Source organism: Sinohyriopsis cumingii, unplaced genomic scaffold (genome assembly GCF_028554795.1).
Source record: "Sinohyriopsis cumingii isolate HCF-2022 unplaced genomic scaffold, ASM2855479v2 utg002552l, whole genome shotgun sequence".
In the NCBI taxonomy this organism is placed as follows: domain Eukaryota; kingdom Metazoa; phylum Mollusca; class Bivalvia; order Unionida; family Unionidae; genus Sinohyriopsis; species Sinohyriopsis cumingii.
Window position 1 is genome coordinate 143,571 of NW_028316242.1, and position 17,560 is coordinate 161,130.

Below are 17,560 nucleotides of genomic sequence, written 5' to 3' on the forward strand. Positions count from 1 at the left end.
TATCTTGAGACTTTCGTATTTTTCCCCGATTATCAACATACAAATTATTCTGAAGATAATGGAAACATACTAGTCATTTTTAAATACAAAGCACCTTTCGTGATTGTTATGGGATTTAATGACATTTTTCAACACATTTTTTCATGAAAAAGCATTGACCGAGCCCGAGACTCAAACCCACGCAGGCAGAGGTGAGATGGCATCTGATCCGTAACAGCGAGTGCTTTAGACCACTCAGCCACTCTGGGTACCGCTTTTCTTGATTAGGATTAGGATTCATTGTTCACATCATTATGCAGTAATGTAACTTTGAAACTGAGCATGGGTTTTTAAAAAAAAATAATGGGAAATAGAAATAAAATTTGACATTATTACTGAATACAGAAAAAGTCAGATGTATTAGAGACATTAATAGTAAAAAATTTACTTCTAATTACTGCCTTCATTATAGAAAGCAAATTTTAAAGTAAATTACGTTTCTCCAAGATCACTTACCCAATCACATTACTTTAGGAATATTTTCCTGTTATCATGTGAATCCAGCCCTACTAAAGGACAAAAATTGTCTTTTTCTAACACACACACACACACACACACACACACACACACACACATATATATGGAAATAACTCTTGCCTATTACCTTGTCTTGCCACTGCCAGGTGTCACTAGTTTTTAGATGAGCCACACAATATAGAGGATACTTGTATGGCAGTGTGGTTGGGAGACTTTTTAAATAATGTGATTGGGTAAGTATTCTCTGAGAAACATAATTTACTTATAAGTCTGCTATCTCCATCTAATACATCCCTCAATCAAATTACTTTAGGAGAATAGGCGATAGGATCGCATGCTTAGCATCTGACCTCTACCTCAGGTATCCTTCTAGGGATTCCACATGAAATTATAACCCGTTCTCCTAATTACACAAGCAACACAGCCTAGGGTCACTTGATGTGTGACCCCAACATATGGTAAAGATGATGAATGAAATCTTCTTACAAAATTTGACAGGCAAATCCAGCAAAGCTGATAGTCTGTCTTGGTTATTTGACTTGGGTCTGATGGTCATTCATTCGGGTTGCTGCCACTGGACCTACCAGATTCAAGGTTTACCTCTGTGAACCTAAATCTCTGGGATAAAAACTCAAGAAGGTTGACTCTGCATGCCAGTCAACAGCTTCTACTAAAACTCGGATTTGAACTATTATATTGAAATGCAAGGGTTGCAGAGATCACTCCAATCCCATGAGCAGTATTCTTTATTAGGCAACTACTTTGAGACCTCCAAGTATGCCAGGCCTATCACCCATTTCAGTCACGAAGCAATGGCTTGAGAGGTGAATCAGGGTTCACACACCTTTGTTGTGACAAAATTCAAGGACTTTTCAAGGACTTTATCCAACTTTTTCAAGGACCTCAACACCCAGTGCACTTTAGGTATATACATCAATGGCCACTTAAAGGATTAGTGAGAATGTTGTCATTTCCTGACAACTGGCTTCCTAATATTTGTGCAATGGGCTTGAGTCTTTATAATAATGAATAAAAACACCAACAAAACTTAGGAGAATAACAACACTTTACTTCTAAGAAAAACAAATGAATTCAGATCTTTATACGGCAGATTTGTAGAATGTTTCATTATGGAGGTATAATTCACAATTATTTCACTCTCAAGTGTATAGGAAATTAATTATCAAGTCTTGTATTCTTGTTTTTGACACCAATTGTGGTTGAACACACACACTTCCCAGGCATTTTGCTCCATGTGAAATGGGTAAGTTCTCGCAGAAAAATACCCATATAAATCTTCCACATTCTCGTTGCCACATATATGTGTTTATTCTTTAGCAGGTGTTCATGCAGCCTCCTGAATATTCGGTAGCGATTGGAGTTTATGGAGCCCACCTTCTCTCTCCGACACACTTCACGAGGACATGAGAATTTTATATTTTTGAAGGACCAAGGTTTAGTTTCAATTACTTTTCAAGGTAAAAACTATTTTCAAGTACTTTTCAATGATGAATCGAAATTCAAGTAATTTTCAAGGTAGTGTTTGAACCCTTTGAAATCCTGTTTCCCGGCTTTCACTGGAACAAAGAGGCATTTGTGCATGCCACGGGTTGTCTCCATGCTTTTCAACTAGTGCCAACAGTTTTCTTTTGATTACATGATGGAATGGTATCAAAAGAAATTTTTGTACATTTATTTGTCGATTAATTTTATATTTTTCGAGGACCAAGGCTTAGTTTCAATTACTTTTCAAAGAATTTTCAAGGAAAAAACTATTTTCAAGTACTTTTCAACAATGAATCGAAATTCAAGTACTTTTCAAGGTAGTGTTTGAACCCTGTGAAATCCTGTTTCCCGGCTTTCACGGGAACAAAGAGGCATTTGTACATGCCATGGACTGTCTCCATGCTTTTCAAGTAGTGCTCGCATAGGTGAAAAGGATCTTGCATGGCTGCTGTTCTTGACCTAAGGAGGAGTGTGAGTGAACGATGAAATTTGATTACAGATAGTAACCTAGTTTTGGTTATAAAGCCTGGCTGTGCCAAGAGAAGCACCAAACTAATTTGGACTGAAGATAGTTCGGGTCGATGGAAACAGTATGTAGCTCATTCACTCTACATGCTGAAGCTAAAGCTATCAGGTTTTGTATGACAGTAACTTTAGCAAAGTGTGGGCTAAAAGCTTGAATTGAGCCAAGTTAAAATTCAGGACAGATTCCAATTTGGAAACAGGGTAGAGGATTTTGGTTGATTCAGATCAAAACTGGCTGAAAGATCCAACTAATCTTTATCATGCCCAATATCATGTCTTCCATGATGCTGGAATGTGTCTGATATCATGGAGTGCTAGCTCTTTGACAGTAATTGGGGCCAACTGTTTCTCTTCAAAAAGCCAGCCCCAAAAAAAGGTTTGCCAGTTGAGGGATTAAGACACTCAGAGGGATGATGTTAATGATATAGCACCACGCCTGGAAAACACACCACTTTTCATAATAAGCCTTAAGAGTGGAGAGCCTTCTTCTTTTCAGGATTTGTTTCCACAATCGAAGGTTTAAATTGTCTCACAACACTGTGCAGACCAGAATCAAGCATGACATAGAAAACATCAGAGCATGGATGAACACTTGTGACCATGGTTGGCTGGATCTTCCTGGGCATAGATTTATCACTAGACTTGTCTCATCTGTGAGGGGCTATCAGAATAATCTTGTACTTCTGACCCTGTAACTTCTAGATTATTTTGGTAAAAAGACTGTAGGTGGGTAGGCAAATGCCAAAAATTCCTTGCAACTGATTGACAGTGTCCATGGCCCAAGCTTCTGGGTCTAGGACTGGAGAGACAAAGGTGGGCAGCTTTGATTCCACCTGGTCACAAAAAGATTGATAATTGGATGCCCCCAGAGTGCACAGATCCATGTAAAGACCAACTGATAGAGAGACCATTCTGTGCGAAGTACTTGACCTTTCCTGGACAGAGTGTCAGCCAAAATATTGAGTCTGCTGGGAATGTTTCTGATCTGTATGTTGATAGAGATTGCGGCACCAAAATAGAAACTATCGAATCAGAACAAACATGTCAGGTGATTTGTTATTTCCCTGTTTGAGGTAGGTCACCACCACAGAAAAAAAGAACTGTTTTGCCTGGAAGTCAACCCTTCCAGAAGTGAAAAGCATTGATGACGGCCTTCATTTCTAAAACGTTGACGTGTAGAGGCCATTCTTCTGGTTTTCATGTGCTGCTGACAGTAGTGAAGTCTGGCAACAGGTCAATACTGTAGCCATACATACAGGCGTTGGTACATACCATTATTTCTGCTTGAGGCCTCTCCACTGGGATCCCCTGGTCAGCAAACCTGATGTAGGAATGAACGTATCTTAAGCGTGATCATGACTGTTTGATTGAGGGGACTTGAAAAGGGACATCACTGTGCATGCGTCATTTTTAAGGTGTGCATAAAATTATGGCTGAGCGGGATCAAGTCCGCTAACACACTGAATAATCAGAGGAATTCCAAGAACTCACTGAAATCCATGTCCTGTTGGAAATGGACTTGATGAGTTAAATGAGCCAGATGATGCAAGCATGAGAAAGTCATACCAGATTCAGGTCGGTGATAAACTCCATACCCAGATGAGCATCAGGCTGGGATGGATGGAGGTTGGACTTTTCTCAGTTCACTAGAAAGCCTAGATGATGTAAAACTGAGAGAAGATCATTTCTGCTTTGGAGTAGAACAGAAATTATCATATGTTTCTGCAAGTCTGGTACAGTCAGAATAACCATTTGGTTTGCTGGGATATATGGTCGGCCTGGATGCTGGTGGTAAAGACTGGCCGGCGATCACTGATACCAGCCATTCCAAGGGCTTGGCAAGATGAACAGATATCTCACTGAAATCTCCATCAGAGTGAGGGTATGTCACTGACAGTACAGCTAAGTGGAGAGATCTGTCTCTAAAATCCCTGTAAATCCTGGTTGGCCAGACTATCCAATCAAAATTGTTGCTGGAATGTGTCTTATGTCATGGAGTACTGGCCTTTGATAGTAACTGGGGCCAACTGTTTCATGCTAACTTGTAAATGACATCATGAAGGTCAATGATAGCATGGATTAACATAATCTTTAATAGAAAAAGTCCACAAAAGTTGACATATTCACTCAGATTTGGTAGATATTAGAAAAATAATGTAGAAGAGTGATTGTCCCACACAAAAAATCCAAAACGAAGGTTGGATGGTCCATTCTGAACACTAAAATGGTTTGGACTATCTGAGGTAAAATGTATGATGTTATCAGTACAGTAGCAAAGCTAAAACCTAGTGACACCCGGCAGTGGAAAGGAGAGATAATGGGTAAGAGTTGTTGCCCTTGACCCTATGAGATTGATAAAGACAATTTTCATCTTTATTAGGTAAGATTTGCAAGGTAGCAGGCTAATATTCCTATGTAATGTCATTGGGAAATGTACTTGAAGGAGAAATTAAAACGTCTTTAGTATTATATATATTCATGAATCCAAATGCAAACTGTACAGGTCTGCCACTGCAAAAAGCTCTAGCCAATCTGGGTACTTGCAGTTTGTTAGGAGTAATCAATGAAACAAACAACAAAGACCCTAATCTGATGGCGCATTATATGATGGCAGATAAAGGTTTGTGTTGTCTGCAGTGGTACTCAATTATACATCAATATATACAGTACCTACTCAAAATACATTTGGAGAAGATCCACTACCTTGCAAATCCAGCTTTCCTTGATAAAAAGATATTAATCATGTCTTTTAACTTGCCAGGAAAAATGTAAGATGAAAGTGGTCTCCTCTTTGAGAGAAGGGTTAGAACCAAATCCTGTCAATCATCAGTTATTACCACTCTATCTTGCATAATCACTAATAACAAAAAAAATACTCTTGAGTAATTTTATTTACTGTCAATTAGGTTCAGGGGTGAAAGGAAAGTGAAAGAAAAAGTGTACGTTTATTTATTTGACATTATGATTAGGATAGCAAGTATTGTATGTCAGACAGACCTGTTTGAGGTCTGATCCCTTTATTCCATATATGGTCAGCATGAATAATTAAGTTTTGTGTATGAAATATTAAAAGAATTATAGCAGGTGTGCAATAAGTGATTTTGCAGTGAAAACCTTGTATATGAAGATCAGAAAAAGTTCCTCATTTCCAAAGACCCAGTCAACTGAAATGACTGTGAACACAGTAAATTCACCATGCATGACAATGACCAGTAGTGATTGTTACATATCTCAATCATGTGCATTAATTTTCATGATTACAGACTGTAAGATAAAACCATATATTAAATACTCTTGTACTTTTAGATGAAGTCGTTCTTAAACATAGTGCTTGGTTTCAACATAGTGAGATGTACTATTAATTGAAGTAAACATCAGGACATGAGTTTGTGGAAAAATAGGGTGACCTAATTCATCATTGGCTGGCAGTTAAAGTACTTCAACTTCACCTTGCTGAAAAGTCAGTGATTTCAAAACAATAGAGGAACCTCATTATGGTTTTTGGAATTGCATCTTAGTTTTTTATATGACCTGGAAATTCGATATTTCTAGCTTGATATCTGAAGAAGAAACAGTTGAGAGGATTTGATTTATTTACTTTAATTTCCCGCTGGCATTACAGGTTACTCATAAACTCTGGATTAACTATTTTGGAATTACTGTGACATTTTGGATTATATCATTCTGATTCAATAATACTGACACATCAGCACAACAGTTTGAACTTCATTTGGAATACCACTGGAACTCATTCAGAATACCCGATACTCTTGGACTTGTGATGGAACTTTAAGGACTATTCAGGATTTCATACACGATACTCTAATTTATGTTTAATTTTTCTCTTTGAATTGTAAGAAAAAAATTATACTCTGAATTTTAATAAACTTGTTCTTTTCACTCTTTCTGCTAATTAATTTATAAGTCACTTTTATCCAGATTAGAAAGCACCAAAGACAAATCTGATCCATTTCATCCTACCCCAATGTAGGGGTTCTTTCCTGGCAAGCACATGACTTTTCATAACTTCAATAGCTAAATTAGGGTCTATGCTGTTGATTCTACTGTTTACTCCTGAAAGGCTGCATACACCTAGATCTGCTGCCACAATATACAATGGCAGATCTAGGTCTCTGCAATTGGACACAATTTATATGTGAGCATATATGGTAATGCATCTGACGAAGTAACAAGGATGTTCCATCTGACCTGAGTTGCTGCTACAAGTTCCTCTTTTGATGGTTTTTCATTGAACACATCCCTTTCTGAATCAGCACTGGAATGAGAAAGCAAACAAACCATTGAAAACAACCCAACAGCTGATTTTCATACTAATGGTCCAAATGGTTGTGATGGATCCAACCTACATTTATAACTAAAGTACAGTTTAATGCCTGAAATGGTGTTCCATTGCTAACATTAGCAAATGGGTATTAAGGTACATTACTGTTCAAAATACATGAATAGCAAAAACACAAAATGAAAAGGAAGAATATCTATTTTCCTACAGTAAACCCTTAACTAAAACCCACCCCCATATAAAGACCACTTCCCAAAAGCAATCATGTTTGTGAAGTCCCATTTACTATTTAAAAAAGCAAACTTAACCTGAAAATGGTCTTAATTTGAAGGTCTTACAGCACAGTTATTTACATATGTTTTAGTCTTGACAGATAATTTAAGAGTATGTAGTAGAATTAGAAATGTTAAAACCTGCTGTGCAATTAGCATGAAGCTGTGCAATTAGCATGAAACATACGCTACAGTCTATTCTAGGATGGGCAATTGAAACATAAATAAAAAATACTAATTTAAGATTACAAGAGAGTGAACCATTGCAACTCACAATGTGTTTTTGATTAAAGTGTTACAAATATTTTGTACTGAACCAGTTTAATTCACAATATTGTTTTGATTATGATGGGTGAAATGAAGTAAGATCTACCATGAAGACCAGACAGAACAGACAGACAGATTGATTGACAACCAACCATAATCTGACTATATCAGAGGTCCAAATGTTGTATACTGCACAAATTCTTTTAAATATGTACACAGAAGAACTGCTGATGATGCATCAGTGAAGCAGCTACATGGTGAATAATGTAGTTTTGTACAAGTCCTATTTGCAGCAATTAATTTTCATATGGAGAAAGATACATGTAACACCTTTTTGTATCATCTGGTGATCTTTTGGTAAACATGTAAAAGCGGTTTTTCTTAAAGGCTGTACAAAAGAGAATGGGGTCGAGGTTGATGGTTTGCAGTATTGGGTTTTCTGATGCAGCGGTTTCCATGTCTGTCACACCTGGCTTCTTCTTCCCTGACCCCTGAAACAGGCTAAGTTGCAGAAACCGTGCATTCTCTGGCTTCCCCAGGATCCTAACACACCTGTTGGTGTGAAGGTTGATAACTGAAAGGAAGTAAAACACAATTAGCCAAAAAATACTAATTCTAAACTATCATTCTATACATAGTGGAACGTCATATACAGTAATATTTAGACACAACAAAAGCCTAAGTGACCAAAACATAAAAAAGATATCTGAGTTTTGATATAACCAAGGAAAACTACTATATAATAGACCGAAAATAAAATTAGAATGCTTCATAATATACCAAATTTTCTTACATCCTGATATGTTATAAACAGCATTTTGTGTATAAACATGTTATTATTATTCAGACCTAAATTAGCACTGAATTATTGCCATTTACTAGCTTAATCAGAGTCATTATCAAGAGATTCCATTGTAGTCAGTAAAATATTTAGCATAAAGTCCACTGTCCAACCATAATCATTAGATCTCAGGGACTTCCTTAGTATCCATGCTATTCTGAGGAATGCTGCTTTCGCTAATAAGTGTGGATCTTGTGCCATTCCTAACTTTTACAGCATGCCGCTTAATTTGCATGGTATAACTCCATACACTCATACCAGAACTAGTGAAATATCTTTCCCAGACCAGTCTTATTTCTTTAGCAATGTAGCATTTTTGTTGTTGTTCTTTTCTTGCAGAATGGGAGTCCCCTAGTACTACTCTATGATATACCATATATACTCTCTTAGAAGCAAAGTCCAACTGCAAATAAGATAGACCCCAATGTGATGCTGCATAGTGTGCCAGCAGATCAGGGTCTATGTTGTTTGTTCTACTGATTACTCCTAAAAACTGAATAAACCCAGATTTGCTGGCACATTATTGCAGATCTGGGTCTGTACAATTTGCAGTTTAACTCAACTTTTAAGTTCTTATTAACACAATGTAGGGACTTCTGTTCTATATCCCATGGTTGGCCTAGGTAACATAATCCTACATACTGCTTACCTCCCTGTTCTTGGCCACATTTTCTGGTCTGTGATTGTACCATTTCGTATGTTTAATTTCCTTGTTAGCTGCTAAAGTACTGCTATTAAAAGTTTATTGTACCAATTTTGATACTCAACCTAGGTGAGCAAATTATTATTATTACAGTTTCTGTGATTTTTATATTACCAAGAAATGTTCAATATCGAAAATTCATTGCACATTTTTCAAAAGTTCATGTATATGTCCATCTCAACTACAATGGACATACTTGTAGTAACACTTTATACTGGCATGATTATTATCTGAAAAATGTATTTGAATTTGTATGTTATGGTGATCAAATTTTAAAACAACACACATTTGTTATAAAAACATATTCTCAGGAAACAATGATAACCAGCAGGTTTACCATGTACTGATAGGGTCAACATGTATTTAAATGATAACCAGCAGGTTTTACCATGCATTGAAAGGGTCAACATGTATTTAAATGATAACCAGCAGGTTTACCATGCACTGATAGGGTCAACATGTATTTAAATGATAACCAGCAGGTTTTACCATGCACTGATAGGGTCAACATGTATTTAAATGATAACCAGCAGGTTTACCATGCACTGATTGGGTCAACATGTATTTAAATGATAACCAGCAGGTTTACCATGCACTGATTGGGTCAACATGTATTTAAATGATAACCAGCAGGTTTACCATGCACTGATAGGGTCAACATGTATTTAAATGATAACCAGCAGGTTTTACCATGTACTGATTGGGTCAACATGTATTTAAATGATAACCAGCAGGTTTTACCATGCACTGATAGGGTCAACATGTATTTAAATGATAACCAGCAGGTTTTACCATGCACTGATAGGGTCAACATGTATTTAAATGTACCAGTTGGTGAATCACAAAAATCATTTTTATATGAAAACATTTCTTTTCAAAAACTTTAGGACTAGAAAATTACTTCTTTATTTCTTTGGATGGAAAAAAATTGCCAACAGTCATCAGTTTTTTATTAATCTGAAATTTTTGGTTATGTTTTTCAATAACATTCAGCAGTTCATAAACCTTATCAGGCGAGTGAATCAGAGCTGCACTCAATTATTCAACATATCGGTTTAGAATCATGGCTAAAATATATTTCAAATTTATCTGGTCAAAAAGTAAAAGACAAAAACATTTCTTACCTTGCATTAATTGCACTGAACCAAAAATTTGTGATTCTATTCTGCCAATTATGAATGAGGTGTAATAATTGCACTGCTTAGTTCTTTAAATGACCATCATTATTTACTTAACTTCTCCAAAGGTGACAAATTTACTTAACTTCTGCAAATGTGACAAAAGCATTAACCTTCACAAAAATCAAATTAAATAATTAAACATTACAACAAAGGAATGTTGTAGCAAAGCCTTTGGAATACGTAATAATAAAGAATTGGCCAGGTAAACTAAATTCAAATATTATAACAGAGAAATCCTTTCATCCAAGAACATAACAAACTTTATTACTTGTTATTAATTACTAAGCTACCTGTACATGTAATTTATGTTGCTGGTATAGTGATCCATCTTAAGAAGGCAAATAATGGAATACCTGTCCTGTTAAAGACCAGTAATGAACCTATCCCATTTCATGCACTCAATTCAACTTGATATTTATTTTGTCAGGCAATTCAACAACATTCAAAACAATTCCACAAAGAAGGTAATAAATTTAAGACACAAAAAAATTATTTCTAATGAATTGAAGGTAATAAAGGCTAGTGATTTCTTAAAAAAAACACTTCCGTATGCTGGAATTTTTTAAAAAGAGGAAAATGAAAAATATTCTCATTAGATCACTACAGAGAAATAAATCTCAACTGATTAGACTATTTACCTTTAATTCCAAGCATGGTTGAGTACAAGATAAAATACCCAGTTTCATCAAAAACTGAAAAGCAAAATATATTTAAGATTAAGATTTGTATTCAAAAGAATTGCAAAGTAAAAGTAAAAACTAATGCAACTATTACACAAAAATGGAGATCAAGATGTCTACTAATATCAACCTGATGCAAATAAATTATGTTTCCCCATGAATATATACCCAATCATATTAATGTTAGAAAATAAACTTCATTAGCTAAAGAATCCAGCAATTTGTATAAAAATACAGATGAAGAGAAAAAAAGTCAATGCTCATGTAACATGTGATGATAGTATCCACTTAAAGAAAAGAGAGACATTTCCTTACTGGGTGGACAAATCTGGGTGAATCCAACTACAGCACCAAGCTCAATTATAACGAGGTTCTGCTAATGTCCAACTAGTTTGGTGGCCATCTAGACAGCAGACACTGGACCTACAAGAGTAAATTCTTGTCTCTGCAAAGCTAGATCATGTAGATTAAAACTTGAGAAGGCTGAATGCATGTGCCTGCCAATGGTTTCCATTCTGTCTAGGATCAAATTACTGCATATGAATACAAGGCTTGCTGAGATCACTTTGATCTTGTAAGATCTTCATGAGCTGTATTTGATATTTTGAGATCTTATACTACATCAAATGCATCAAGTCAAGATCTTCATGAGACATATCTGATATTTTGAGATCTTATACTACATCAAGTGCATCAAGTCAAGATCTTCATAAGCATATCTGATATTTTGAGATCTTATACTACATCAAATGCATCAAGTCAAGAACTTCATGAGACATGTCTGATATTTTGAGATCTTTTACTACATCAAGTGCATCAAGTCAAGATCTTCATGAGACATATTTTGAGATCTTATACTATATCAAGTGCATCAAGTCAAGATCTTCATAAGCATATCTGATATTTTGAGATCTTATACTACATCAAGTGCATCAAGTCAAGATCTTCATGAGCATATCTGATATTTTGAGATCTTATACTACATCAAATGCATCAAGTCAAGAGCTTCATGAGACATGTCTGATATTTTGAGATCTTTTACTACATCAAGTGCATCAAGTCAAGATCTTCATGAGACATGATATTTTGAGATCTTACACTATATCAAGTGCATCAAGTCAAGATCTTCATAAGCATATCTGATATTTTGAGATCTTATACTACATCAAGTGCATCATGTCAAGATCTTCATGAGCATATCTGATATTTTGAGATCTTATACTACATCAAGTCAAGATCTTCATAAGCATATATGATATTTTGAGATCTTATACTACATCAAGTGCATCAAGTCAAGATCTTCATGAGACATATCTGATATTTTGAGATCTTATACTACATCAAGTGCATCAAGTCAAGATCTTCATGAGACATATCTGATATTTTGAGATCTTATACTACATCAAATACATCAAATACATCAAGATCTTCATGAGATATATCTGATATTTTGAAATCTTATAGTAAATTGAGTGTATCAAGTCAAGATCTTCCATGAAACATATCTGATATTTTGAAATCTTAGAGTACATCGAATATATCAAGTCAAAACCTTCAAGAGTTGTATCTGATATTTTGAAATCTTACAGTAAATTGAGTGTATCAAGTCAAGATCTTCCATGAAACATATCTGATATTTTGAAATATTAGAGTACATCGAATATATCAAGTCAAAACCTTCATGAGATGTATCTGATATTTTGAAATCTTAGAGTATATTAAGATCAAGCATATCAAGTCAAGACCTTCATGAGATATATCTGATATTTTGAGATCTTAGAGTATACTGAGATCAAGTATATCAAGTCAAGACCTTCATGAGATATATCTGATATTTTGAGATCTTAGAGTATATCAAGGATATCAAGTCAAGATCTTCATGAGACATATCTGTTTCCCACCTGCTAGTTGTCTCCAGTGAATCAAATTTTCATGTTCATATTATTTTACAGTACAAAATCTGACTCTCTAAATGATGCAGGATTTTTTAATCCTGAATTTTCCAGAAATATTGTGACTGATCATGCCCATCAGTCTGTATGCACTTGCGCATCAATTCTTCTATCAGTTAGTTCTCTTTGCCACATAAATTCTGTTTGCACCAATGAAGGGAGAACAGTCATGAAATTGGGAAAAAAATGATTTCAGGTCATCGATACAGCCCCAGTGGGAAAGTTACTGGTTGTGGAAGTGGTAGTGGCACTCTCAAAATTTCATGGGCTAAATAGATTCTTGTTTATCAAATGAACTATCTTCACTGAATAATATAATATTCAGTATATTTCATGAGGATAAGGGATGCAGCTTTTGTGTTTCCTTGACAATCACAGATCCTCACTTTCTTGATCCTGATGGACATTAACACCTTACGTAAAGAATTATACAAACAGTAAATCTCTTACTGATATTGCATATGTTGAAAGACTCCGATTTTTCTAGGTCTCTCTCCACTGCTAATCTTTTGCCAAATTCCATATCTGGTAACTGTTGTTTCATCTGAAACCAAAACCCAAATATCAGAAAGGTAAGATACAAAGAAGAGTAAAAGACTGATTTCAAAGTAAAATAAACTGATTCAAACTGGGCAAGAATCTTGTCCATGCACAAAGGTAACAAAGAGGAATAGTTGTAAGGGAGATGTTTAACAAGAAGGTTTGTGGTAAAACCCTTTCCTGCAATCCCATACAGCCAGCTATTCACTGAATACATAACTTCTATCTTACACAATGATTTTGGACACAGGATCTGAAACATTTGGAGCTGAACAATTAGAGAATGGTAATTTTATTTCATGGCTAATAATGGTAGATAATGCTAATATATCAAGTTAAAGAGAAAGTCATACTGAAGGACTCACGGTACTAATTCCACTCCAATGGTAAACATATGGAAACACTATCATATTCAAAATTCAATAACTTAAAATTTATGGGTGCTGATAATGACACCTATAATTTTTCGTGCACATCTAACCTTGGTGCAAGCTTATGTGTGGAGAACACCATATGACCCGCGGCAATTTGTTTACATACATGTGCATGAAACATGTGTTATTGATTCTGCACCAAATGAATCAGGTGCTACTTTCAGTATTGAGTACTCCTGAGTCAAGCCTGTAAAAATGCTAAAATTGCATCAGTAGAAATTTGTCAATATTTTTTTTACATTACATATAGGATAAGCTCTCAAAAGATATTTTTCCTAAAATTTTAATTTTCATTATTAACCAATTATGGACCACTAAACCTGTAAATACTCTATTATTTCTTCACCCATTTCTAGACTGGTTCACAGTTCTTCAGTATAATTAGTACCGTGTGTCCTATAACCAGATTTAATTTTTTTTGAAAAAGTTGTATTTTACTCCTTGATATTAGAGCATAATTGTAAGAAAGAATTGGCCATGCTTGTGCATGGATAATAGTGCAATAGCATTTTATGTGATACCAATATCTGTAGTTAAATTGCATCCGCATTACATGTTGCTGTGTTGTATTGTACTTATTAATGGCTTATTCTTGTTATTAAAATAATTGTTTTCTGCTTTTGTATCTTCATGTTATCTTTCTATGGCATGCATGCTACACAAAAGAAACACAAGCATGCTGACATCAGCAAGTATGACATCACAGGGTATCAAATTACATGACACATTGTATTTTCATCTCTCACTGGCTATAAGACAAGTTTTAAATGTTTTAAATTTCAAAATTGCATTTCTTTTCTTGCTGACTCTCACAGAAATAACATACAGTGCATCCCTATTCACATCAATCAAACAAAACAAATAAGTGTGCCACATGACAGGTCAAAATGATATGAGGCCATTGCCCTTTTGTGACTAAAACAAATACACACACCCATGAAGCATCAAGAGATGCTGATATTCCAAACTTATTTAAACTATCATCACATGTGATTCATGACCCCCAAATGTTAATAAAAACGTATAAAAGCCAATGAAGAGTTCCATAAGCTGTATTATACTGAATAATTAAATAACATAGTGCTACTTTTTAGTATAAAACTATGGGGAAGGGTGAATAAGCAAAGAATAGACAGAGTAATTTCTTCAAGCCTGGTAATGTTCCCCACAACAAAGGGGGTGGGGGGGGGAATGTGTATCAACCCAAATAACACATCAACATGAGGTATGTTACATAAGGTCATCAAGAGACAAATTTGAAAAAGCTATCCAAAGTTCCTATAATGCTGACATTGATGTTGGAGACAGAAAGTGTATGCACAAACTGTTATGACTCAAGCTGTTAAGTATGCTGGAGGTGGAGAAATGTGTGAAAAACTTTGCTATGCCAAGACAAGTTCATGTCTCTATGCAATATGCAGACACTGATAAAAATTGTCACTGAATACACTACTTGTTAAATTTAAGTAATAGAATTGAATTGCATATTGAAGTTGTCTAATACATAAACATATACCTACATTTACCTAAAGCTCATAAAAAGTTAAGAAAAAGTCTAAAAATCATTACTGTGGCTGCTTTCCACTATAAGCAGTGTTAAATTACTTACTTTTTAATATAAAGCTGAAAAAATGCATACATTATTGAACAAAGAGAAACAAAGCAAACATTGCAATCACTCAATTACAGTCAAAGGGGAGGTAATACACCTTGATTTGGCAAACCAAATAGCAAGCTCTAATTTACAGCTAAATAATTCCTTACTATTACTTGATGGTAAGAACAGAGCAATGTAGGTTTTATAAATAGCTTTTGTTTCAAATATGAAACCATATTTCTGACATGAAGCTTGTTTTCATTTATTCACAACAACATATATGGTGAACAAAACACATATCGTTTAGTGCACGCAGTAATCAAATGCTGAGATTTGGAATAATGTGTTCTGAGACCACAAGTTGCAACACCCTGAGTATGAAGGTTTTCTATCATGGGACTTGGTACATGAAGAAAAAAGAGATCTGGTTTGGTGGGAGAGAGCAGTATGTTCACCATGCAGTTATACATCAAGAATGTTTCAACTGTATGAAGAGAGCCTGTGTAAAGAATGCAATACAGATTGGACTTTTGCAGACTTATATTGGGAATGAAGGGTTGAAAACTATTATTTTATGTGAAAATATCCCTCCCTGCTCCCTCAACAAAAGGAATGCAGAAAAGTTCCAATACTGTTTGCCCAAAAATGTAATGTACCAATATGAGAAACATGCTGAACATAGAACAGGTGTCAAGGAGTTTAATTCTAGGATAAGAAATAAGACTGGTATAATTGATATTCAATGTGACTCGACATATAATAATTCAATTTACAGGTTGAGGCAATGCAGCATGTGCAGTTTTGTGCACAGTCCTTATTTTTACAATGTTCTCTGCTTTGATCTGCTGAGTGTGTCTCTAAAGTTAAATGATCAGTACTGATACATAAGTGATTGTGACATAAATTGGTTACATATAAAATCTCCCCCACCCCCACCCCCTTTTGGGGAATTGTTGCATGTGTTAAATGGTATTTAACCATATAGGCCAATCTATGGGTACCATCATATGAAATTCTGCCATCAGGCCATACTATGCTCTTTTCCCTATGGCCTGAGCTATCTACTTCCTCTCTCCAGTGTATAAAACCATCCCCATCTGTCTTTTGTATAGAATTTTTCTCCAAAACCACATTCAAACCATGATAAAAAGACTCCATTATGATTGTCATATGTAAAAACCACCAAATTGATACCCTGTATGCACGTGGTAACCATGGAAACAACAAACTCCTATTATGGTATAGGTCGCATATAGGACTCACGGTACTAATTCCACTCCAATGGTAAACATATGGAAACACTATTATATTCAAAATTCAATAACTTAAAATTTATGGGTGCTGATAATGACACCTATAATTTTTCATGCACATCTAACCTTGGTGCAAGCTTATGTGTGGAGAACACCATATGACCCGCGGCAATTTGTTTACATACATGTGCATGAAACACATGTTATTGATTCTGCACCAAATGAATCAGGTGCTACTTTCAGTATTGAGTACTCCTGAGTCAAGCCTGTAAAAATGCTAAAATTGCATCAGTAGAAATTTGTCAATACTTTTTTTACATTACATATAGGATAAGCTCTCAAAAGATATTTTTCCTAAAATTTTAATTTTCATTTTTAACCAATTATGGACCACCAAACCTGTAAATACTCTATTATTTCTTCACCCATTTCTAGACTGGTTCACAGTTCTTCCGTATAATTAGTACCATGTGTCCTGAATAGACGTGCTTCTAACAATTTAAGTGCAATTACAATCTTTTGACAACATAATGAAGCATTTAATAGTACTGCTTGAGTGTCAGGCTTCACCTTAAAATGAATAGTCTATAATGTATTACTGTAACGAAAATATTCAGTAATGTTTAGAATAAGAGGTTGGTCTTAGTACCTGCTGTAGATCAATGAACTGCTGTAAAGTTTCATCCAATACTTTGACCAACTTCCCTGTCGAAAATTTAAAAATCCGCACCTAAGATATAAAAGAAAAATAAGCCATTTTTTAAATAGATAATAATTCATGGTAATATTTTCTCGATCATAATACATTATGAGAATATCCCCTGCCTCATAAATGTAACTCTCTCAAGCTAAAATGTATCTTAACCACATTTTGTTGGCTTGTTTTAGTAATAAAAGTCAAATTAATGTGACCTCCCTTTGGATAGAGACACTGGATTCCTAGTCCTGTCAATCATGAGCTACTACTGAAATGGATATATATGTGCTTCCAGG

The 17,560-nt window shown here is 35.1% G+C and overlaps 1 protein-coding gene across 1 annotated transcript in view; it reads right to left on the reverse strand.

The window, feature by feature from the left end:
* LOC149770174 (peptidylprolyl isomerase domain and WD repeat-containing protein 1-like) overlaps positions 1-17,560 on the reverse strand; it is a 58,016-nt gene that overhangs the window by 7,654 nt on the left and 32,802 nt on the right. The window contains exons 9-13 of the mRNA XM_089949288.1: positions 17,217-17,297; positions 13,194-13,287; positions 10,750-10,803; positions 7,717-7,960; positions 6,757-6,823 (exon numbers count right to left, since the gene is read on the reverse strand). Coding sequence (XP_089805414.1) covers positions 6,757-6,823; positions 7,717-7,960; positions 10,750-10,803; positions 13,194-13,287; positions 17,217-17,297 — 540 coding nt within the window. The remainder of the gene's footprint in view (positions 1-6,756; positions 6,824-7,716; positions 7,961-10,749; positions 10,804-13,193; positions 13,288-17,216; positions 17,298-17,560) is intronic.